Here is a 23,243-nt window from a genome sequence, read left to right on the forward strand (position 1 = left end):
CCCCGCTGCCCCCGACCCCTCCCGTTCCCGGCAGCTCCGATCCCCCCGGCCGCGGCTCCCTGTGGGCACCGACGCTTCGTAATCGGGGTTTGGGGTTTGTCCCCGCAGGCATTTTATTTCCAGAGATGTCTTTCATCTTCGAATGGCTCTACAACGGCTTCAGCAGCGTCTTGCAGTTCCTAGGTAATGCCTCAGCAGCCCCCTCTGGGTGGGTTTGGCTTCTCCCGTTGCCAGCATCCCATAAAAGTCGGGTTCGTGGTGGTGTGCGGCAGCTCTGGCCGGTGCCGGGTCTGCTGAGGAAGCTCCGTGTCAGGCAAGGAGCCTTCATGCTGCTGCAGAGAAACTTTGGGAGTATTTGCAGGCGTTGGGCTCCCACTCGGGTTTCTCTTGCCCTTGGGAAGCCTGAGGGCAGCTGGGCTGTCCAGCCCCCGGCAGAGGTGCTGCCTCCCCATCCTCCTCATCCTCCTTCCAGAGTGCTGGGTTCCAGAGTGCTGGAGCACGGGGTGCCTGTTCTCTTGAAGGGAGGATGAGAGGGACGGGGGGAGAAAAGTCTTTAGGAGCTGTCCTGGGGCAGACACGACAAAAATCAGTTTATGCCAAGGAAACAACGCGCTGTTCCCTGCTTGGCACTTTTTCCTGGACAACCCACTGCTGTTCTTTTACGAGTGTGTTCGATTTTCACATCTTTTGAGGAGACAGATTGATCCGTAATACTCTGCTGCACTCTGTCCTCTGCTGCTAGGGTGGACCAGAGGAAAGAATGGGATACAACACGAGCTTGGGAAATGTCCCTTGCTGTAAACATGCCTGCTTGAGCTGTGTGTGTTTTCCCTGCTGCCCCATGTCCATGCTGGAAGTGTGCACAGGTGGCAGCAGAGCTCTGGGAAAGGCCTTCCCCAAAAAAAGCAGCGTGGCGTTCCCGGTGAGCCCGCTGGAGTTTTCCTCTTGCTTTGTTCCTTCTCCTGGCAGGTTTGTACAAGAAGTCTGGAAAACTGGTGTTCCTGGGCTTGGATAATGCGGGGAAAACCACTCTGCTGCACATGCTCAAAGATGACAGGCTGGGCCAGCACGTCCCCACGCTACATCCCAGTGAGTGTCCTGGGAAAAGCCTCCTGGCTTGGCTCTCCCTCTGGAATTCTGGGGGCAGGGTGTAGGAAGACACCTTGGTGGCAGCTCTGCCTGGGGGATTTGGGGGTCTCAAAACTTGAGCTGAGGTTGCAGCTGCACCGTGGCTCCCCAAGCTGAAGTGGATCTGTGTTTTCATCTCTAGAAATGCCCAACAACTGGTGTGGCTCAATTATAGAAAGGGAAGACTTTCCTAATGAAAAGCCTAATAAAGCATAATAATTGCAGGTTAAAAAGCTTCAGTGGGAAGCAGGAGAAATTACTTTCTGCTGCTCACGGTTTTGGGAAATGCCTCCATTTCAGCCACTGAATTCCACAGGAAGTTCAGGGAATTCCCTATTGGAGGGGCGTGTGTGAGGCCAGCGTGAATGCCTGAGAAGTTCTGTCTGTCACAACTTCCCTGTTTCCCTGAATCCCACCTGTGTTTTCCATTTCAGCGTCAGAGGAGCTGACGATTGCTGGAATGACCTTCACGACTTTTGATCTGGGTGGACATGAACAAGGTAAGGAAAAAATTACCAAAAAATTGATCCTGACGAGTGTCAGCAGTTAGCAGTGCCTAATTATTTTGTTGCCTGGATTTATTTATGGAAAAACACGTGGAAGCAACCTCCTGGCTGTAGGATTGCTTGGAAGGAAATGCTGCCAGTTCGTGCCCTGCTGCCCGAAGTATTTTTAGCTGTGGAAGACTCAGATATAATTTAGTTTGGATAATTGCTGGATTTTTATTTCTGCGCTTTCTAGAAGTTTTAAACACAGGGTTTTTGCCCTTTTGTACACAAAACTATTGGAAGGAAGACACCCTGGCTAAAAAGGCAGCCGTGGTTGCTGAGGTTTGGTGGATTTTTCCCTGTGTGGAGATTTCACAGGGCCGTGTTTGTCCCGTGTGTTTTCCAGCTCGCCGGGTCTGGAAAAACTACCTGCCTGCCATCAATGGGATTGTCTTCCTGGTGGACTGTGCAGATCACTCACGGCTTATGGAATCCAAAGTTGAGCTTAATGTAAATACACTTCTCTTCTTTCCCTTCTCCAAGACCTCTGATCAGATAAATTGTACATAACAGCTATCTCTCCCAGAGCTGGAGGAGCCTGGATGTCCTTGCTCTGGGTTGGCCACAGGCACCTGGGTTCAGGGGAGGCTCATCTTGGACAGCAGCAGGAATTTCTGCATGGAAAGGGTGCTCAGGCCTTGGCAGGGGCTGCCCAAGGAGCTTTGCAGTGCCCATCCCTGGAGGTGTCCCAGGAAGGGCTGGAGGTGGCACTCAGTGCTCTGGGCTGGGGACAAGGTGGGCATCGGGCACAGCTGGGACTCCATGGGCTGGCAGGGATTTTCCAGCCTCAGGGATCCTGTGAGTCTCCCAGAGAAATATGGAAGCCTCAGAAACGAGCCCTTGTTGGTCACAGAGCTCAAACAAAGCCATTTTCTTCAGGCAGCGACTCCTTTTTCCACCTCTCTGCTCAACTCTTGTTGGCTCTTGCACACAGGCATTAATGACAGATGAGACAATATCCAACGTGCCAATCCTTATCTTGGGAAACAAGATCGACAGACCAGAGGCCATCAGCGAGGAGAAGCTGCGGGAGATCTTCGGCCTCTACGGACAGACCACAGGAAAGGTAGGGAGGCATCCAAACCTCGGCTTGGCACGGCCAGGGGAGAGCTTGCCTCCTTCCTTGCAGCTTGAGCCCTGCTCGAGTCGGTGCTGGGAGTCTGACCACTAATTGGTCAAGGTGGATCAGTGATGATAATGATGGTGTGCCTGAAGAGAGCCTGGGAGAGGGACACTGTTTGAAAGCCATGGAGTGGCGGGAGGACAAGAGGGACTGGCTTCCCACTGCCAGAGGGCAGGTTCAGATGGGAAGTTGGGAAGAGGTTCTTCCCTGTGAGGGTGGGCAGGCCCTGGGACAGGGTGCCCAGAGAAGCTGTGGCTGCCCCATCTTTGGAAGTGTTCAAGGCCAGGCTGGATGGGGCTTGGAGCAGCCTGGGACAGTGGGACCAGGCAGTGGGGTGGAATGAGGTGATCCTTAAGGTCCCTGCCAACCCAAACCTCTGATGCTGCCCTTGGGCAAGTTCTGAGCTGCTGGGATTGTCCAAAACGCAGCGCACGCACGAAGGGCCTGCGAGAGGAGCTCCCCTGGATGGCTGTGGCTCGCTGGGCGCTTCCCTGAGGGCGCCAGGGGTGCAGGTGTGACTCCTGTTTGGATTTCCCCAGGGAAATGTGCCACTGAAGGACCTGAACGCTCGCCCCATGGAGGTGTTCATGTGCAGCGTGCTCAAGAGGCAAGGCTACGGCGAGGGCTTCCGCTGGCTATCGCAGTACATTGACTGACGCTGGCACGGACACGAGAGTTTTACTCCTCTGGACTGATCCTGTTCACTTCAGCTTCCTATGGACTTTTCTATTAGAACGTGGAAGGCTTTCCAAGCGCATCCTGGCGTTGTCCAAGAGACTCCTGGTTTCCAGCTGCCCCTATGGCACAGTGGTGACAGCACTCTTTTCCACGCGGCGGGGAGGCGGCCGTTCCTGAGTTGTCCCTGCCCCTCGGGTGACGGCGGGGCTGCTCCAGCCTGGGAAGGCAAAGCTCTGCACGCTGCAGTGTAACAGCTGAAAAAGAGAGCACGTCTCACCACTGTGGTTAATTGACTTCAAAAACAAACAAACAAAAACAGAAAAGGAAAAATGTCTTATATTTTTTAAAGAAAGTGTTAATGTAAATGGCGTCCCTTCTAACTTTTTAGTTTAACGTTCATCTTGTTTAGTCCAGAGTCTGGTTTAGGGTTTTTTAAAAATATATTTAACGGTATTTAGGTATTTCACAAATTACTGAACCAAGGTATCACGATATTAGAAGTCCTCAATAAACATAGCATTTGGGCTTAACTGAGCTGTAGGGTGGCTGTGCTGTGTCACGCTGACCGACGACGGCACGGTGCCGTTGGGACTGAGGTGTGCAATCCCAGCTTCTTTAGTTTACAGGGATTTATTTTTTTTTTCCTATGTGGGGAGGAGCACCTGGTGCAGGTGTTGGGGTGGTGTGCAGTGGGAAGGGGCTGCCTGGTTCCCCCTCGGGCCAGACCCTCTGCTGAGGCTGCTCTGGCCGCACCATCACAGTGTGAACCACGGAGCTGTTTGGGTTGTTGTAGCAAGGAAGTGTTTGACATTTGCATATCATGAGGTGATTAATGTAGACTAAACCGGTTTCTTTTATACTCTCAACGGACTTTTTTTTTTTTTTGTCTGAAGTTTCATTGCTGTCTGGCACTCATTTTCAGTTCAATAAAGACATGTCTTTCTCCTCCGAAGGGGCAAGGAGCCTCAGTCTGGCTTGGTGTTTGCTGGGCCTCGGGGCCTTCAGAACACCAGCCACAGCGTTCCAGAGGCGTTTGGACAACGCTCTCAGGCGCAGGGTGGGATTCCTGGGGCTGTCCTGGCAGGGCCAGGACCTGGACTCAATCCTTTTATCTTCCAATCAGGATATTCGTTCAGTGATTCCATGGTTCTGTGACCTGCACGGTGCAGCCAGAGAGGGAAACTGAGGCGGGATGAAGAGCTGCTTGTCTTTGGGCTGGCAAGCAGGGAGAGCTCCTGGGTTGCAGGGGCTTTGCACTTGGTGTAAGGAACCCACACCGAGACCAGACAGCCAGGAAGGGGCTAGGGGGAGACAGGGACGGGGGGCTTCGCCTCTGACTCCCGGTATTCGGGGGGATTTTAGCTCTCCCAAAAGGATTCTCCCAGTCCCGGAACCTCTGCTGGAAGTAAAGGCTTGGGACTGGTTTGTGCTGCGGGGGAGGCGGGAAGTGAGCGTGGCCGGGTGGTGTCGGGGCCGAGGGTCCCGAGGGGCGGCTCCGAGCGGGCATTCCTCTGCCCGGGGAGCGGGGCCGGCCCGGGGCCCCGCACCCCCCGAGAGGGCCCCGCGGGGGCGTGCCCGCCACGTGCGCGCCCCGCCGGCGAGGCCGGCGGGCTGCGGGAGCTCGGAGCGCGGCTGCTGGCGCTGGTGCCGTGCGCGGCGTTCCGGCGGGCGCTGGAGCGCGGCCTGGGGCGGGCGGAGCGGTGGCGGTTCGGGGCCGAGGAGGACGGGAGCAGCGAGCCGCGGGCGCTGCCCTGGTTCGCCTGGCTGCGGGTGCCCGGGCTGGACGCGGCCGAGGGCGGCTGGGCGGCGCGGGCCAGCGCCGGCTGCCTGCGCAAGGGACAGGCGCTGCTGGCCTGCGGGTCCCCCTTCGGGGACCTGTGCCCCGAGCTCTTCCTCAACACGCTGAGCCGGGGGGTGGTCAGCAACCTGGCGGGCGAGGAGAACGCCCTGCTGCTCACCGATGCCCGCTGCCTGCCCGGCACCGAGGGCGGCGCCGCCTTCGTGCCCTCGCCCGACGGGCCGCGCGTGGTGGCCGTGATCGCCGCCTCCTTCTGCTGGAAGGGCGCCGAGTGGGTCGGGCTGACGCTGCTCTGCTCCCTGGCCGCCATCCTGCGCAGCAGCGCCGCTGTCCTGGGCGAAGCCGGGATCGCGGTGCCGCCGCTGCCGGCGTGGGTGGCCGCGGTGCCGGCGAGCAGCGGGCGGGACCCGCTGGGCTGGACGGCGCTGGTGGAGTGCGGGGCGACCTGGGGCTCCGGGGTGCTGCTGGCACCGAGGATGCTCCTCACCTGCCGGCACGTCGTGGAGGCCAGAGCCCCGCTCCGTGTGACACCGGCAGCCGGCCCGGGCCAGTGAGTGCGGCTGTGACCCCCCAGCCTTAATCCCCGCCCCGACCCTGCGTGTCCCCCGCCGTGACATCTCGTTAACCGTGTCCTTAGGGATGCCGCCGTGCTCAGGGGACGCGTGGTGTTTGCCTCCGAGGAGTCGTCCCCCTTCGACGTGGCCGTGGTGGAGCTGGAGGAGAGCGTGCCAGGCTTTGTCCCGCCGTGCCTGGCCAACACCTTCCTCCCAGGTGAGCGCTGGGGGGACGCGGCGTGCTGGGCAGGGGCTGCCTCGCCCCCTTGCACCCACCTGCTGCCTCTGCCGTCCCAGGAGAAGAGGTGAGCGTGGTGGGCTTCGGGGCGCTGGGGCCGGCGTGCGGCCCCTCGGTGACAGCAGGGATCCTCTCGGCCGTGGTGGCGGTGGCCGGGCGCCCCGTCATGCTGCAAACCACCTGTGCCGTCCACGGCGGCTCCAGCGGCGGCCCCCTCGTCTCCTCCCGCAGCGGCTCCCTCATGGGTAAGCAGGGGTGTCCCCGTGGGCAGGTGTGGGGGGTCCCGTGGGTGTCCCCCGGCCGGACCCCGTGACGTGGCCGCCACTCCCTCTTTGCCAGGCATCGTGGCCAGCAATACACGGGACACCGCTGCGGGGGCCACCTACCCCCACCTCAACTTCTGCATCCCCATCACCGTCCTGCAGCCCCTCGTGGCGCGCTACCGCCGCACCGGCGACCCCACTGCCTTCGCGGGGCTCAACCGGGTGGGTGAGGGGGTGAGGGCCACTTGGCAGCTCCAGCAGCGGCCAGGATTCCCCAGCAAGCTCTGACCCCCTCGCGGGGGGCTTGTGCCAGGGACCGAGGTGCCAGGGTGGGGCTGCCACATCCCCTCTTTGCCCTGGTGACACGGGGCCCAAGTGCCTGCACTCCACAGAGCCGGTGGAGCACGGGCACCCTGGGGCAGGGGATATGGCACGGTGCCTTTGAGTGCTGCTGACAACCCCAAAATGGGGAGGTTTGGGGTCTGCGTTACTGTTTTGTTTTCTCCCTGGGGCCATAAATGCTGTGAGGTGAGGCCGTGGTGTCCCGTGTGCTGAGTGGCTGCAAGGGGGGAGGGGTGGAGGCTCTCACTGGGGTGTGGGTTGGGTTCTGGGGGGGCAGGTTGGTCCTGTAAGGGATATTCTGGGTCAGGGTTAGGACTGGGTTGGGTCTTGTTTAGGGTTGGGGTAAAGCATGGGGAGGGAGGACAGTTCCGAGTCCTTCCACGGCTTCTGACCCCGTGAAAAGGGAAGGTTTGGGGTCATGCAGAGGGTCAGGAGCTGGGGAGGGGACACGTCCCTGGGGAGGGAGGCAGTTCCAGCTTCATGGCAGCAGAGTGCAAGAACCAAACCCAGGGCACTGACGGTGGGGCACTCGCACCCCAAGCTGCTCCGCAGCCCCGCGGTGCCCGCTCACTGGAGGGCACAGCCCCACAGCACCGCGGCACCCCTGCCCAGGAGAGCCCTGCAGGGCCGGGGGTGCCAGGGGAGGAACGGGCGGGCGAGTGTTTGACACAGCACGGGGTATTTATTTCACAGCCGCTACACAACGCCGGGGGCCGGGGCAGCCACGCAAGCACAACATGAGGGGGGATGCGGGGAGGACAGGGGGCAGCTTATCTATAAGGGGATTTCTTTTTTTTTTTTTTTTCTTTTTTTTTGTTGTTGTTTTTTTCCTTTTTTTCCCACTTTTATTAGCGCCATTTGCCCGGTTGAAGACCACGCAGCAGCACACTAGGCCTACAAGGCTCTACCCAAAAAAAAAAAAAAAAAGCTCAAATTCGCATAAGAGCGGCCCCCCCCGCCCCGCTCGCCCCCTCCCCGGGCGAGCGCCCCGTTGCCCCGTCCCACACGGGACCGGAGGGGGGAGCACCCACCCCATGCCACACCGGCAGCGGGGGAGTCACGGGGACCCCCAGCTGGGGGGCTGCCTCCCGGCCGTGCCGCCCACCGGGCTCTCCTGCTCCTCTACCAGATGTAGCCGCCGTCGTCGCCCTCGCCTGCTTCGCCCTCCTCTTCCTCGCCTTCCTCGCCCGCCTCCTCCGGCTCCTTCTCCTCCTCGTCCTCCCAGCCCACGCTGCTTCCGAAGTCGCCCGAAAAGCCCGTTGCTTCATCTGGAGGGGCGAGCGGCGGAGGCTCGGGGGCGGTCCCGGGCTGCGGCCCCGTGCCCAGGCGGGCGCTGCCCGCAGCTCTCACCGCAGTCGGGGCTGCCGTGGCCGCGGGTGCCCGTCAGCTCGGCCCCGTGCTGGTCCACGCACCAGCACTCGCCGCCGCCCGGCTCGCACTGTGCCCGCCGGTAGTAGCCATCCTCATCGCAGCTGGGGATGAAGGTGCCTGCAGGGAAGCGATGGCCCCCCACCCCCCCCAAACACGTGCAGTGCCAAAGCCCCCCAGGGAGATCCCCATCCTCGTCCCAGCCCGGCAGCGCGGGGCACTGCTGGGGGAAAGGACCCTGGGGTGCCTCACTCACCCAGCTTTTTTTTGGTTGCTTCTTGGATCTGGATCTTCTCCAGCTCCCTGAGACAGGGTGGCTCTGCAGCAACGCCACATGTTGCTCTTAGGGCAGGTATGCAGCCCCCCAGAGCGGGGGACCCCTCGCCCCACACAGCGGGCGCCCCCAAACCCACAGCATCCATCCCTGTGGTGTGCATCCCCCAGAACACCATGTTCCCCCATGGAGTGCATCCCCCCAGACCACACAGTGTGCATTCCCCATATTGTGCATCCCTTTGATGTGCACCCACCCTGGCCCCTGGAGTACATCCCCAGCTCCAGTGTGTATCCCCCTGGCCCATGGAGTACATCCCCAGCTCCAGTGTGTATCGTTGTGCATCCCCTTGATGTGCACCCACCCTGGCCTATGGAGTACATCCCCAGCTCCAGTGTGTATCCCCCCAGCCCATGGAGTACATCCCCAGCTCCAGTGTGTATCCCCCTGGCCCATGGAGTACATCCCCAGCTCCAGTGTGTATCCCCCTGGCCCATGGAGTACATCCCCTAGGACGCACATCCCCCTTAACCCAAGATGTGCTTCCCCATGACCCACAGCATGCATGGTTTCCAGCCCCCCCAAACCCTGTGTTGTACCTCTCCCCCCAAGGCAAACATCCCACAGCCACCCCAGAGGCACAGCAAGGATTGCCCATTACCCCATGACATACATCCCCCCCATGATGTACATCCCCCACCCCCAGTCCCGCAGCATGGGATGGATCCCCACAACCCCACGAGGTACAACCCCGATCCCACAGCATGGATTCCCCAGTCCATGGCATGCATCCCACAGGACACAGATCCCCCAGCCCAGCCCCACGGGGTGCATCCTCCTGACCCCGTGGTGTCCATCCCCCGGCCCCTCAGCGCCCTGTCCCCGTGTCCTGACGCACTTTCCCTCCAGAAGCAGAAGCACCACTCGGGGGCGGAGACGCGGCCGTCCTTGGAGGTGTCGCAGGAGTTGAAGAAGGCGCGGATGCACACCTCGTACTTGTCCAGGTTGATGGCGGCCAGCTCGGCCGCCTCCAGGAAGAGGTCCCCGCTCGTGTCCAGCCGGGCGAACATCCACCCCACCGCCTCCTTGCAGGTGGCCGCCACGCTCCTCTCCAGCGCTGCAGGGCAGGATGAAGCCCGTGGCTGCCCGGCCCCCCCGGGGACAGCAGCCCACGTCCCCTCCCTGTGTGGCAGGTACCAGAGGTGGGGCTGGCGGGGAGCCCGCCGGAGCCGTTCTGCTTGGCGTTCTCCCGCAGCAGCTGGAACCAGTCGCGCAGACGGTCACCCAGGTCGGCCAGATCCTGCCCGGTGCACAGTTCTGGGGAGTCCGGCGGGGCAGCGTCAGGCCGGGCAGAGCTCGGGGACAGTCCCCCGGTGCCCTGCACCCCACTCACCTTGCTTGCTGTCGCCGGCAGGGCTGCGCGGGGTCGGGCAGGGGCACTGCCCCTCGCACCGCACCGTCAGCTGCTTGCTGGCCAGGCACGCCTGCTGCTCCAGCTTGCACTGCGGGGCGGCAGCGGGACGTCGGCGGGGGGACACAGGGGGGACACGGGGCCCCGTCCCCGCGGCGGTGCCGCCGTCCTTACCGCCGAGCTGTAGGTGTGGCCGTCGGAGCCGCAGACGGCAGCCACCGGGGCGGCGTGGCAGGGCTTGCAGCCCCCGTGCGCCTTGGGGCCCAGCGGCTTGATCCTGCACGGGGCGAGAGGGTGCTGAGCCCCGCCCGGGCCCCTTCCCCCGCCGCCGCTCGGCCCCGCTCCTACCTGTGCTCCAGCTTCTTGCGGCTGATGCACATGGCGCGCTGGTAGCCCTGCGCCACGCACACCTTGTGCCGGCTGCACTTCACCTTCTGGCAGGGGTCCTTGGTGGTGTCCAGGGCTGCGGGGCGGAGAGGCACTGGGGCAGGCGGGGAGCCCCAGGGGAGCCCCGGCAGCGCCGGCCACCAGCCGGCCCGGCACAAAGCGCCATTCAGGCTGCAGCTGGGCAGCCACCTCGGCACCAGCTGCTGCTTCCCGGCTCGCACCGACCCCAGCGGCACTCCGAGCCGAAAGGGAAAAGCCCGGGGGTGCAAGCAAAGAGTGCGACCCGCCCCGACCCCCCATACTGGCTGGCACCGAGCCCACTGTGCTCCATCCCAAACGCATCCCAGCGGTACCTTCATCCCCGGGCTGGTTGTCCTCCCAGCTCTTGATGTAGTCATCCTGCGAATTGGGGAGAGCCTGCATGAGCGCAGGTGGCCGGAAAGGTGACACCGGGCCAGGCGTGCCATCAGCCCGCTCGGGGCCGCCGCTGCACGCACCCCCTGGGCACCCCCACAGCGGCAGGGCAGGGAGCAGGGACGGGGAGCAGCTCCCCCCACAAGCGGGGTGTCACCCCCTCGGCAGCCCCTCGAGGCTCACCTCCACCTCCTGGCGGCACGGCAGCGAGACGGCCCAGCCGGCACCGACAGAAGAAAAAGAGAGAAAGAGAGAGTGCCCACCGTCAGCCCCGGGACAGCCAAAGCCCCGCTCCCGGCCCCAGCCCACAGTGACAGGCACCCTGTGCCAGCGGGACACCCCGACCTTCCGGTGCCCAAAGCTCTGCCACCAGCCCTGGATATCACTGGCACCGACCATCAACGTGCTCCCCCATCTCTGGCTCTAGACCTGTAATCCTGGACAGCCTTTACACAGGATAAAGCCTTCCCCCGTCAGCCAGCTGGGAAAGGCAGGGAATAGGGATGGAAACGGCATCGGGTGGAGGAAGCCCTTGGGAAACCCAGTGAGGACCTCAGGGGATCCCCATGGTGCTGCCACTCCGGTTCTTCAATCGTGAGCCCAGAAGGAGTGGGCCAAGATGGATGTTGCTCCCTGGGGAGGCAGGACTGCTCCCACAGGACCCCGAAAGCATCCCGGGGGTGTGGGGGAGTAGCAGGGACAAACCCGCCCAGCAGGCAGCATCGTCCGCCCCACCCCCCACGGGATGCTCCGGGGTGAGCTTTGCGATAAGGCAGGAGCATCCCTGCCGCCCTAGGGAGGGTGGGCAGGGTTTGGGATGGCAGCAGGAAGCAGCGGCACGGGAGGCAGCTCTGGAGGGGATGTCTCGCTCCAGCACGGCGGTGTTTGCACCGCAATCGATAGCCGCGTTCCCGTGCCGTGATTGGTAACACTGCGGCGCCCGGCAGCTCCCTGCGGCGCGGGTCTCGCCACGGCCGCCGGCCTCCTGCCCGTACATCCTCCCTCCGGCGCTGCTCAGTCGAAAACCCCACAAATCCATGGATTTGCTTATTAATCCAAGCTAACCGCCAGTAGGGCTGCAGCCCCCCCAGCGCGGCAGCCGTGCCACGGCAGGGTGGGCCCGACGTGTGCTGCCAGCGCCCGGGGATGGGCATCCCTGCATCCCTCCTCGGCCCTGAACCCCGGGAATGGGCATCCCTGCATCCCTCCGCGGCCCTGAACCCCGGGGATGGGCATCCCTGCATCCCTCCTCGGCCCTGAACCCCCCGGGATGCTCAGTGCCATGGGGGCACGTCCACAAGTGCTCCCCTTGAGCACCCGCAGCCATCCGAGGTCCCAGGTGCCCAGTCCCGGCGTTGGCCAGCGGGGGTGTTGTGGGCAGAGGTCTCCAGGGGAGGAATTTACACCTTTGCACCCTCACCCGTGCTCTGCCCCCCTGCTGGTTTATTTTGGGGGTGGTGCCCCCTGCCCTGCCCTGCCCTGCGGTGGGCACACCTCGCTTGCCATCATCCATCCATCCATCCATCCATCCATCCATCCATCCATCCATTCCCTCCTCGCTGCCAAGGTGAACCCGAGTGTGCATCTGAACAAAGACCACAGGGGCTGGCTCGGGGTGGGGGGGCGGCTCGGGGTGTGCCCCCTCCCCGCCTGGCTGCTGCAGGTGTCCTGGGTCTCCCCAGGATGGGGCTGCAGCACCGTGTCCCCCACCCTGGAGGACACGAGCAGGAGATGTAAAACGAGCCCAGGAAAAACCCCGACTGCCCCATAATTTTAAGGGCTGCAGCTAAATGCCATCGAGGCTGTTTGCAAGGGCTGTGTAACACCGAGGGGTGACAGGATCCCGAGCCCGGTGTGCCAGCGCTCCTCCAGCAGTGCCTGCATCCTCATCCTCCCTGCCTCGCGTCCCCCAATCCCCAGGGGTCACCACCCCGCGGAGGCAGCGCCGGCCCCGGCTGCGGCACCGCGCGGGGCTCCGGAGACACCCCGCGGGGCTCGGGGAGCGGAGTCCCGGGGGATGCTCGTGCCCTGACACGGGCTGGGCTGTCACCGAGGGTTTCAGGCCACGGCGCAGCCCCCGCAACGGGCGGACGGGCCCTGCCTGCACCTCCATGCGGGGCACGGGGAGAGGGTGCAGAGGACAGCACCCCCGGTCACCGGAGAGAGTCGCTTTGGCATCAAGCCCTGGCCATGGAGGCATTGCCATAAGCCACGCAGCTTTGGCGTCGGGCAGGGAGGCGGCGGCGCTGCCGGAGCCGGTGAGCATCCCCCGGGTACCGGGGCCGCGGAGCATCCCCCGGGTACCGGGGGTACCGGGGCCGGCAGCCGCCCACGGCCGCGGCGGGATGCGGGCACCGCCGAGCATCCCCGGGCGCCCGCGACGGGGCCGAGGCCGGGGAGGGTCGCGCTGCGGCAGACGCAGGGGCGGGGAGGGGAGGGCGGGGAGGGGGCTCCCGGTGCCCGGCAGCGCGTCCCGTCCCCCCCGCCCCGCCGCCGGCGCGGACTCACGTCTCGGAAGCGGTTCCAGTGCTTGATCCTGCCGCCGTACTGGGAGATGGACGAGAGCCACTGCTCGTCCTCCATGAAATTGCCGGGGCTCTCCCCCGCCGCGGCGGGCCCGGGGCCGGTGGCGGGGCCGGCGGCGGCCTGCGCGCCGACACCGGGGCGGGGGAGCCGCCGGCACGGCTGGGCACGGCCGTAGCACCGGCCCCGCTTCTGCCCCCATCCTGCACCCTCGTCCTTGAGCTGTCCCCGTCCCGCGTCCCGCATCGTGCACCCCGCATCTCCTGCCACAGCCCCATCCTGAAGTTCTCGTCCTGCACTCACCGTCCCTACCGCGTCCCTATCCTCCATCCCCGACACACCCCCTTCCCGCTTCCTCTATCCTGCATTCCTCGTCCTCATCTGGTCTCATTCCACATCCCCCATCCTGCATCCCCTGCCACACCCCTATCCTGCACCCCTCATCCATGGTCGATACCGAGTCCCCATCCTGCATCCCCCATCCCCATCACATGTCCATTCTGCATCCCCCATCCTGCATCCTTGGCTCCCACCCAGTCTCCATCCCACATCCAATGTCCTGCATCCCTTGGTCCCTGCCAGGTCCCCATCTCACATCCCCCATCCTGCATTCCCTGTCACATCCCCATCCAGCACCAGTCATGCCACATCCCTCATTCTTACCATCCATCATGCATCCCCCATTCCTTCCACATGCCCTGCATTCCCAGTCCCTACTGCACCCCTATCCCATAGCCCCTCATCCCTGCCATCTCCCATCCTCCAACCCCTCTCCCTGCGATGCCCACACTGTGGTCCCCATTCCCTGGCCATCCCAGCACAGCATTTTAAGGCTCCAGTGAAGACTCCCCCCTATCCCAAGGTTTTTGCTTTTGGATTGTCTCCTCTTCTCAGCGGGGTGAAATCAGGGAAGGCAGCAAGTGACAGCTCACCCCAGCTGCAGCTCCTTCACAGCTTCAGCTGGGGATGCCACAGCACATATCCAGCTTCTCTTCTCCCTGCCAGGATGCTCAGGATGGGAAGGATAACTGCCAGCAAACCCCAGTGATGCCAGGCAAAAGATCAGAATCCTTAATTCTGCCTGGGGAAGGAGGTGTGAAATGAATTTTGCTGTGCCAGGCTAGAGCAGCAGGATAAGCTGCTTACCAGCGAAATTCAACCAACTTCCCAAAGAATTGTCACTAAAACATGTTTACACAAGTGGGAAGAGGAGGAGTATGCTCCAATTGTCAAAAACCCGTGTTTGCCTCAACTTCTGGGTGAGAGTCGTTAAGAACTCATCAGGCAGAAGCTTCCCAAGGTGCATCTCCCCTTTCCTGGGGGCTGCGTGAGCAGCTCCCGGGTCTGTTCCAAAGAGATTTGCCAAGTACCTCTTCAGGCTGGCGGAAAGATGACAGCAACTGGTGTTAAGTGCTCTCAGCACCTCCCCGTGAGTGCGTGCTGTGCTCTGCTCCCCGAGGGAGCCGTTTGGAAGGCAGCTTTTGGAGAGCACAGAGGCGTTCTGACGCCAAGGAAAAGGACACAAACAGCCCAATGGCTGTGGCTGGGTACAAGCAAGGGCACCCTGCAAAAGCACAGATGATTTGATTGCCTGACAGGCAGGCTTGAAAGCAGACAGGCAATTTGATCTGGGAAACATAAACAGCAACACAATTTGGGGGGAAAAGAATAGCAATCCCAATTCCTGAATGACTCCCACTGCTGTTTGTGCATGGCCAAACAGCCAACTCACTCTGGAGGGAGGAAATGGGGTGAAGACCTCTTAGAAATCATCACTAGGACATGTGGGTTCTGCTGGAGCACCTCTATCCCTAGCTGAGACACTCTCCACCTCTACCACAGCATGATTCCATATCCACGGAAGCAACTAGGAATGGGCAGCAGCACCTGTTTAGTTACAAAACACCCAAGCACCAGCACCTTCCATTTTCCAAAGCGTTCATCCTAGGGCAAGTTGAAATCCTGTGTCGCTATTTTTACCAAACGTGGAGATTTACAGGAAAAAAACAACGTTGTCTTGAGATCTCTGAAGGATTCACAATGGAATCAAAGAGCTTGGTGCTGCTTTTAATGGAGAAACCACCTACAAGGCATATGTTTTTTGACACGCTCCGAAACGGTCACTGGAAAGAGCTCTAACCGTCAGTGCTTTCTTATTATCATAGTTATGTGCTGTGCTGGAAGTTTAATTACAGAAACTATCAATGCAACAGGAGATAAACACTTTGCTTTTGAAGGGAATTAATTTATTTGGAGATCTACATCACACAGGCACGCTGCTGGAGATCCAAGCAATGCCTGACCTCAATATCGTTAAATCGTGCTCCGGCGAAGCTCTCCTGGATTTTAAATACTTATTTTAAGAACAAACTTCCTTCTTCTGAAAAAAAAAAGCCACATTTCAACACCAGCAATGCCCCAAAAGCCCCAGTTCTATTGTTTTCTTGGAAAACCAGCAATCCACAGATATCAAAGAGGCAACTTTGTGACGTTTTGGGGAAAGAAGGAGAAAGGCAACCCTGAAGAAGAGGGCAGTGGGAAAAGCTGCAGGGAAATGCCACGGTTCCCATGCTTTGGAGGAGTCACGAGGCATCCCAGCTTGGAGTTCCCAGGCTCCCATTGAAGATTCATGTCCTATAAAACCTTTCACTGAGGGATCATGCACAGAGCAGACCCCCTATGGCTGCCTCAAGAGAAGCACAGCTGGCCAGATGTGGCGTAGTAGCCAGAGGCGTCCGAGGAGAACCTCTGGGAGAGACGCACCGAGTCCAGCTGCACCTCCCCGAAGTGGAAGTTCTCAAAGAGCTGAAAGGAAGAAGAAAAAAAACCACTTGAAGGCAAAGGGAGCCAGCAGCTGGCCCACGGCTCTCTCGCAGGAGCTGGCCCTGTCAAAAGCCTCTCCTCACAGACTGGTTTTGCCTTTAAATCAAAGTGTTCTTCAGGTTATTTTTCCCACTAAAGACTGTGCTTGAATTCTTTTTATCTACAGCAGCAGCTGCTCAAACCTCCCCTGCTTTGCTGCCTGTGTCACTGAGGGAGCGTGGGGAGGCACCACTGCTCTGGAGGCACCAGCCCCGGGTGCCTCTCGAGGTCGCAGGCTCTGCAGGAGCAAGGTTTGAGGCCAGGAGGTTTGCACCAATCCAGGCCACAGGATGCAGGACTTAACAGCTACAGCTCAGTCCTAATTCAAAGTAGCAGGCTGGAGGCACAAGGCTCCTCATCCCAGCACTGACCCCGCTTTGTTCAACAAATCCGTCTTTGTTCGGCGAAGACTTGAGTGCAAATGAAGGAAAGCAAGCCAACTCCGGAGCTCGGGGGGTGTGTCCCTGCCCATTAATCCAACCCACGAAGCAGACCAAAAAAAAATGACATCAGAATTTCTTACAAGAAGTTATTGCTGGAAAAGCCCGGCATCCAAGCGCAAAGTGCTCCTCCCGTTCCATTAAGCAGCAGGAAATTGCTCTACCTGGGAACATCAGCTGTGCCTCAGGAAAAGCTTCTCGGTGGAGATGCTAATTTGGAAGCTCTGTTTAACCCGAGAGCTGTGAGGCACTGAGAACCTGAGCAGTGACTTCTCCCCACCCTGGAGATCTCCAAAATGTCCATTCCATCTGTCTCCTATTCAATTTTCTATCTGTCTCTGCAGGCGTGGGCTTGAGGCAGTCCCACAGCCCTTCCTGCCCTTTGCAGAAGGCAAGAAGGAAAGCCAACACATTAATCCTCCTGGAGCCAATGGTGCATCAATTCCTCCATAGAAGGACTGACTGAAATCCCAAATAACTACTTAGCATCTGAAAGGCAGCACTTCACCTCCTCCAAAGAGGCATTTGGCTCTGCCTGGCACTGATTTGGGCACAACTGCTCTTTTGTTGTTTGTCCCAAGAGTATTCTATACACTTTTTTCCAGAGGAGACCAGCTAGTTTTCTTTCAGGACAATTCCTGGGTTTGCTGTCACTCCACAAAGGAAAAAAGCCATAGGGAAAGTGATTCCCTGCCCATCTTGGGGCAGAGCAAGAGACCCCAGGGCAGCAGCGTGGCCTCAAGGGACACTGTGAGTGGTGGCTCCATGGGGTCACTGCCCTAAAGAAGAGCAGCCTGCAGAAAAGAAGCTGTGCTAAGGAAGCATCTCAAATCGGGAGAGGAGGGAAAGAGAGGAAGAGAAATGACGACCGCCACACAAACTCCATTTCATACAATTAAAGATTTATACAAGAAAGATTAATTATGTTCCCAAAAGCCTGCGTCTTTCACGTCGGAGGACTTAGGATAAAATGTCTCATTAATAAGAGATGGCAGTAAAAAGGGGTTGGTCACCTTTCTCTTTGTTTTGGCTGACCTCAGAAGGAAGGATGGCTTCCTGCTCCTCGGGGCTCCCTGCAATGCTCTGCCACTGTGCCCACTCACCCCAAAGCTTCACACCTGTCCCTGCTCACACTGTCACTCCTTCCCACCACAGAGCACTTTCCACCCAGGAAAAACAGAAACAACCTCTCTCTTGATTCCTAACAGAGGGAGTGGCAGGTGTGCTGGGAAGCAAGGAGTACTAGGGTTTGAAGAGGGCCCCCTCCAGTGCCTAAAGGGGCTCCAAGGGAGCTGGGCAGGGACTTTGGACAAGGGCATGGAGTCATGGGACAAAGAGGAATGGCTTCCCACTGCCTGAGCATGATTCAGATACTGGGAAGAAATTCCTCCCTGTGAGGTGGGCAGGCCCTGGCACAGGGTGCCCAGAGAAGCTGTGGCTGCCCCTGGATCCCTGGAAGTATGCAAGGCCAGGCTGGATGGGATTAGAACACTCTGATCTAAGGTGTCCCTGCCCATGGCAAGAGGGATGGAATGGACTTCAAGGTGGACTTTAAGGTTCCTTCCAACACAAACCATTCCAGGATTCCACGAAGGAAACAAATTAAATTCTGGGATGTGCCAGACCCATCAGCAGCGCCAGAAGTGAAACCTTTTCACAAAATAACCAAAGGAAGAGTTTTGTTTATGCTATTGCTGCACACCACAACCTGTTAGTAAACACATGTACTTCAAAGCAAAAGTTAGTTAATGAGACAAACCCTCCCCGAGCCCCCTCTTGCCTCACACAGCCTCAGGCATGTCACAGCAGAAGGATGACTGGGAAGCCCCAGAAGCCCAGGTCAAAGGCCCTCCATTTGTACACTGCTAGAAGTGCAGCAAAGCCATTGTACTAAAGCACTTTGTATTCCCTTGGCTTTTTTAAGATTCACCACCTCCCGTGTGTTCGAGCAGCTGTGTGTTTCCCAGGGAGGAATGCTGCTAGAACTATTGATTTTTGGTAATGTGGCTGTACTTTCTGAGAGTAAACATGCTACAAGATTTAGAGGACAACCACAGACACTTTTTTCTGCTCTTGTTTCAGGCCGGCTTCTCACCGATGTTCCTGTGCTCCCTGAGGCATCCCATGACGGAAGCCACCGGACTCCAGACACAGAGATCACTGCACATCTGAGACCTGCCTCAGGCAGTGTGGAGAGAGGCCCCTCAATCATCATCCTCAACACCTCTGAAACTCCAGGAATCCTCCAAGACCTCTGGAACACCAGAAAGTGGCTTCCCATCACAAAAGCATCCTGCGCTCGGGTCCCTGGAGACTCAGAAGAGATTGCAGAGAGCCAAGCCTCTGCTTTTGACTTTCACTTCTATTTATCTTGAGGAGAAGCCAAGCAGAGCCAAGAAAGATATTTATAACTCCCCCCTCTCCCCAGCCACCACGGAAACGCTCTGGTTTCAGAGGAGCCCTGGAGCACAGCTGATGAAATGCCTCCTGGGAAAGCAACTTAGCATTTTTTGTTCTGCACCAGGGAAGAAGGTACCTGGAGATTGCTGCCCTTCAGAAACAACCGCTGATAACCCCAAGACTGGCCGACCCCTCTTCCTGTCCTTCCCTACGGCTGCCAAGGGCCCACCTTTCCCTGGAAAGGCTGCAGGGAACACGAGGAGATGTGGATCAGGAGCAGCCAGGAGGGAGGCAGGAGAGGAGAAACGCAATCGCCCGCAGAGCCGTGTCATTTGATTGGAGTGGGACGCGAGGCTCAGCAAAAGCACAGTAATTCTATAAATCCAAACATGCCAAAGGATTTATGCCCTCGATGCCCAAGGAATAAATAAGAGGATGGAGGCTGGGATTTTTTTTTAAAGTATTATAAATGAGAATGAACCTGATGGAGGTAAAGGTCAGCTTACAGAATCAACACCACACATGCAGTGCAAGCTACTAACTCCCATCAAGGGAATAGCACTTAGAGGACTAAGTGCCCTCCATCTCCCTGCTGCCTTCCCAAATTGAATTAGAATGGAATAAGGAAAGAGCATTGTTAACTTTTAACCCCAGACCCAGCACCTCCAAGCAAAAGCTCCAGGGATGTGCCCTGCCTTTCAAGCCACAGCCAAAGGTTTGGGCAATGCTCAGCGAGGATGCCTGCATCTCCCATGGGGACAGAGCAGGTGCCTGGAGAGTGACAGCAGCAGCATCCCAGGATCTGTGGGGGATGGTACAGACTACAGCCACACTGCCCTCCCCAAAAGCCATGAGTTCCCAAGAGGAGAGAATTGGATGATGGATAACCCGTATTTCACAGGTCAGCCTGCAAACTACCGTAGGCCCAAGTGCTCCTCTCCCTCCCTCTCCTGTCCTGGGGACTGGGTCCAAGGACACACCACTGAGGTCATGATGAAACGCAGGCAGCCCTGTGGTAGCTCCCAGAAAGCAAGTTTTCCTCCACTTCTCCCCCCAAAGTCGTTTATCTTGAGTCAGGAAAAGCCAGCAGCACCACTGTCATTTCTGACACTGCATTTTCTCCCATTTAAGACAATTCTGTTCAGATGCTGGAAACCCTTCTTCCTCTGAGGTCTGTTCCCCTCGATTACCCACAAATTACCCAGCAGATCTCCCTTGCGATGACACAACCATTTTCTGAAGGAAGACAAGAGGCTGAAGACTTGTTTTGGGAGAGAGAGAGAATCACACATCAAACCGCTCGCTCCTCGCAAACCCGAGCCAAAACTGCTTGTACAAACTTCAACCTCTAAACCACAACAACTTCCTTATCAAAGGCAGAGCAGCAGATCAAACCCAGGATGCCTCTTTGCCACATTTTCTTCCCCTTTTTAAGCCTGTGAAGTAGGTTTTGCTGAGGCAAGGAGGAGGATGGCTCCTCAATGAAGAAGTTAAAACAGGCGCCTAAACGATGTTGTGCTCCCAAGCACGGGTGTTTGTCAAGCTGTCCTCCTTGGGGGGCTCGCATCCCACAGACAACCCTGCTGGAATGAGACAGCACCTCTGTGCTCCAGCCTGGGAACAACAGCAATAAATCACAGCTAATCCACAGAAGGACAGCAGCGATGTGTTTCAGCTCTGGTTATGAAGAGCGGAGGTGCCAACGCAAACTGAGGCTTTTAAATCACCTGTCACGGGCTCAACAAGCATGAGAAATATTAATGGATTCGGCTGGAGAAGCACGGGAAGTGGGAGGACAAAGGAAGTCCACGAAAGGGAAGGGAGTCAGAGGTATTTAAAACTTCCTTCACGTAATCTCTGGCTTGCATTCACGCTGCCTTGGCCTGGATTTTGCCACTACCATCAGGATTATTGATCAGTTTTTAAAGCCTTACGTTGTTTACAGTAGTCAGCCAAAAAAAAAGTCCCATCCTGAATTAATAAAAAGTCCAAGCAGCTCTGCTGAGAGCCTCGGAAATGCCGAGGGAGCAACAACTCACTGCAATGCCTTGCAATTAAAAATTCCCACTAACAAGCAGCAATTTTACCATGGAGTAAAATGGATATGCACACACACCTCTCCCTGGACTGCAGGGAGCTCTGCTGTGAACTCCAGCCCCAGAAAGCAATGCCTTAGGGCTGGGCTATTACAGATCAACAGCCCAAAACTGCCCCCGGTGACTCAGCGCTGTGTCCTGTAATGTCACCAGCCTGTGACAATCCGCCTCACAAACCCCACTGCCCTAGGCAGGGAACTCAGGCAGGTCCAGTTCTCCATGTCTGGAATGAACACAGAAATTAGCAACTTCAGGGAGGCTGGGAGGAAGAGGCTCATAGCTCCAGGAGCCTGTGGCTGTGGATGAGCTCACCATCATTCCTGCTGCGTGGTCCATGCTGAGGATGGGACACCTGCAATCGTTCCTCTGTTTCTCCTGCGTGGAAGACATTTATCCACCCCAAGACCCCACCCAGGAAGGGTGTGAACAGCCTGAGCACCACTGGGCTGTGCCTCCATGGTAGAGCACGTGCAGGAGGATCCTGCTAACAGACAACCCAGCGCTGGGAATCGGGGTCTGGCAGCCGATGGCAGTGCTCGGACAGCTCCAACCAGGAGATTAAACAGAGGCTTTGGAGGAGCTGGAGGCTTTGCAGCTTCAGCTGCTCTGCACGAAGTGACAACGCTCACCAGCTTGCCCACCAGCAGCACAGCCCCAGCGTGTCCCCACTGGGAGCAGCGGTGAATGAGGGAACAGGCCTGGAAAGGCAGGAGCTTTCTGTTGGAAATCAGCATGTTACAGTGCTGTTATCCCCTCTGGGGAAGGGGAGGAACAAACAAAATGCCAGGCACCCGCTGACAAGCATGGAGAAAAATTAAGCGGCGTTTCTGAAGAGGTGCCTCAACACAGAGCAACAAAACCTGTTTGTCTGCAGACTTTCTGCGCTCTCCCCTGGAAATTCTTCCACCTCGTAAGGGATGATATATTTGAATTAAAGTTTGCATAACACGTCCACAGCTTGGGATGGAAAGCACTGGAGAAGAGCAGAGAACAATCACCCTTCCAAATCATCCGGCCACAGCACGACGGCAGATCCCAGGCCAGACACAGCAGGAAGGCGCTGACTCCTCTGCACATCGCTGGATTACTGATACCAGCACCAGGCAAAAAGGACTGATGGAGGAAATGGCAAAAACATGGAAAGATTAAAAATCTTAAAAAATTAAATTCTGAAATGTGAAGATAACACTCAGAAACACTGATGGACTCTAAGAGAGTCCACTGAACCCCGGCAAACTCTGTCCATCTGAGTTCCTCGGACTAACCTCCTTTGCTGCACAAACCACAGCCTCCAATTCTGCTTTTGGGATCCCACCTACTTGCTTAATGTACCCCAGTCCTGCAGCCTCCCACACAGACCTGCCAGGACCTCTCCAGAAGGCTCTTATCTCCACAGCTGCCACAGTTCCCAGGTTGCAGTATGTGCTGGCAGAGCTCCTTCTTCCTCATCCCAAAAAATTCACCAAACCCCATCTCAGCTGTGACCCAAACTCCCCCAAACCATGACAGACAAGCCCCAAACCAAAGCTCTTGGTGGCTCCCAGAAGATGAGACACAACCAGGCAAATTGTCAAGACCTGGGGAGTTTGTTAAATGAGTAGATGATTTTTCCTTCTATTTTTGACTTTCAAAATTTTCTGCAACAATTTGGTACCAAAAAAAGAAATACCTGATTCCTGTGTTATTCACCCTGGACACCACTCCACCAATGATTATCTGTCAGAGGTTTAATTGTGCTTGGAAGCTTGCCAGGAATAATGCATGAGAAGCATAGGAAAAGCAGGCAGACATTCATCCGGAGAGGCAGCTCTTCCCAGCATTCCCAACCTCCTCCCCAAATTAGCAACTGCTTCCTTTCCACGGCTTTTTAAAGGATGGCTGGCTGGCTATCCAACGTTTTCCAAGACTGTTCAGGTGTTACAGTCTTGGTAAATGTTGTGCAGAGTCACAAGGGTGGAAGATGGGTAGGAAGGACAGAGAGGGCAGTTGTCACCTGGGCTGTCCCCACCAGCACCAGCCACAAGGCTGCAGATTGTTTCGTTCTGCAAGTGTGCAGCTGGCTCTGGAGTGTCTCTCCATCCCCAATATAGCATCCAGTCCTTCCACAAGGAACAGCCCTTCCCCTCTCCTTTTCTTCCAGCCTCTGGCAAGATTTAAAAGGCAGCAGAGCAGAGACCTTTTCACCTCATCTCCCTTAGGAAGAATAAAGCAGGCAGACTTCAGGAGGGAGAAAATCTTGTGTCACAGAAGTCCCAGTGGCCTCTCTCTTGGGAGATACCCAAGTCAGGGCTATCTCCTCTATGACACAGGAAAATCCCTTACAATTATATCACTGGTGCAGTCCCTTGGAAACAACATAACCATCTCTCTCTGGCAAAGTACCACCAACACAAGAA

At 57.9% G+C, this 23,243-nt stretch overlaps 3 protein-coding genes across 12 annotated transcripts in view; 2 read left to right on the plus strand and 1 right to left on the minus strand.

The window, feature by feature from the left end:
• Nucleotides 1-27: 27 nt before the first annotated feature.
• SAR1A (secretion associated Ras related GTPase 1A) lies at nucleotides 28-4,436 on the plus strand. Its single transcript, XM_041404874.1, has 6 exons — nucleotides 28-183; nucleotides 970-1,089; nucleotides 1,563-1,628; nucleotides 2,023-2,126; nucleotides 2,611-2,742; nucleotides 3,339-4,436. The coding sequence occupies exons 1-6, from the start codon at nucleotides 126-128 to the stop codon at nucleotides 3,453-3,455; spliced, it is 597 nt and encodes a 198-aa protein (XP_041260808.1). The 5' UTR covers nucleotides 28-125; the 3' UTR covers nucleotides 3,456-4,436.
• TYSND1 (trypsin like peroxisomal matrix peptidase 1) lies at nucleotides 4,412-6,857 on the plus strand. Its single transcript, XM_041405104.1, has 5 exons — nucleotides 4,412-4,534; nucleotides 4,840-5,825; nucleotides 5,913-6,046; nucleotides 6,127-6,312; nucleotides 6,407-6,857. The coding sequence occupies exons 1-5, from the start codon at nucleotides 4,412-4,414 to the stop codon at nucleotides 6,616-6,618; spliced, it is 1,641 nt and encodes a 546-aa protein (XP_041261038.1). The 3' UTR covers nucleotides 6,619-6,857.
• Nucleotides 6,858-7,334: 477 nt separating this feature from the next.
• LOC121336204 (testican-2-like) overlaps nucleotides 7,335-23,243 on the minus strand; it is a 43,823-nt gene continuing 27,914 nt past the window's right edge. For 4 of the 10 annotated variants that reach the window (XM_041405138.1, XM_041405140.1, XM_041405143.1 and 1 more), the window contains 10 exons: nucleotides 10,710-10,718; nucleotides 10,466-10,511; nucleotides 10,074-10,188; nucleotides 9,900-10,002; nucleotides 9,708-9,816; nucleotides 9,512-9,631; nucleotides 9,213-9,431; nucleotides 8,297-8,359; nucleotides 8,023-8,160; nucleotides 7,335-7,940 (listed from right to left, as the gene is read on the minus strand). In XM_041405138.1, coding sequence (XP_041261072.1) covers nucleotides 7,795-7,940; nucleotides 8,023-8,160; nucleotides 8,297-8,359; nucleotides 9,213-9,431; nucleotides 9,512-9,631; nucleotides 9,708-9,816; nucleotides 9,900-10,002; nucleotides 10,074-10,188; nucleotides 10,466-10,511; nucleotides 10,710-10,718 — 1,068 coding nt within the window. In that variant the 3' untranslated portion in view covers nucleotides 7,335-7,794. Of the gene's footprint in view, nucleotides 7,941-8,022; nucleotides 8,161-8,296; nucleotides 8,360-9,212; nucleotides 9,432-9,511; nucleotides 9,632-9,707; nucleotides 9,817-9,899; nucleotides 10,003-10,073; nucleotides 10,189-10,465; nucleotides 10,512-10,709; nucleotides 10,719-13,034; nucleotides 13,166-15,278; nucleotides 15,855-17,765; nucleotides 21,961-23,243 lie in introns of those variants that run through there. The other 6 variants (XM_041405144.1, XM_041405145.1, XR_005952706.1 and 3 more) reach the window with 5 other exon arrangements.

This window comes from Onychostruthus taczanowskii, unplaced genomic scaffold (genome assembly GCF_017590055.1).
Source record: "Onychostruthus taczanowskii isolate IOZ18803 unplaced genomic scaffold, ASM1759005v1 scaffold22, whole genome shotgun sequence".
NCBI classification, from domain to species: domain Eukaryota; kingdom Metazoa; phylum Chordata; class Aves; order Passeriformes; family Passeridae; genus Onychostruthus; species Onychostruthus taczanowskii.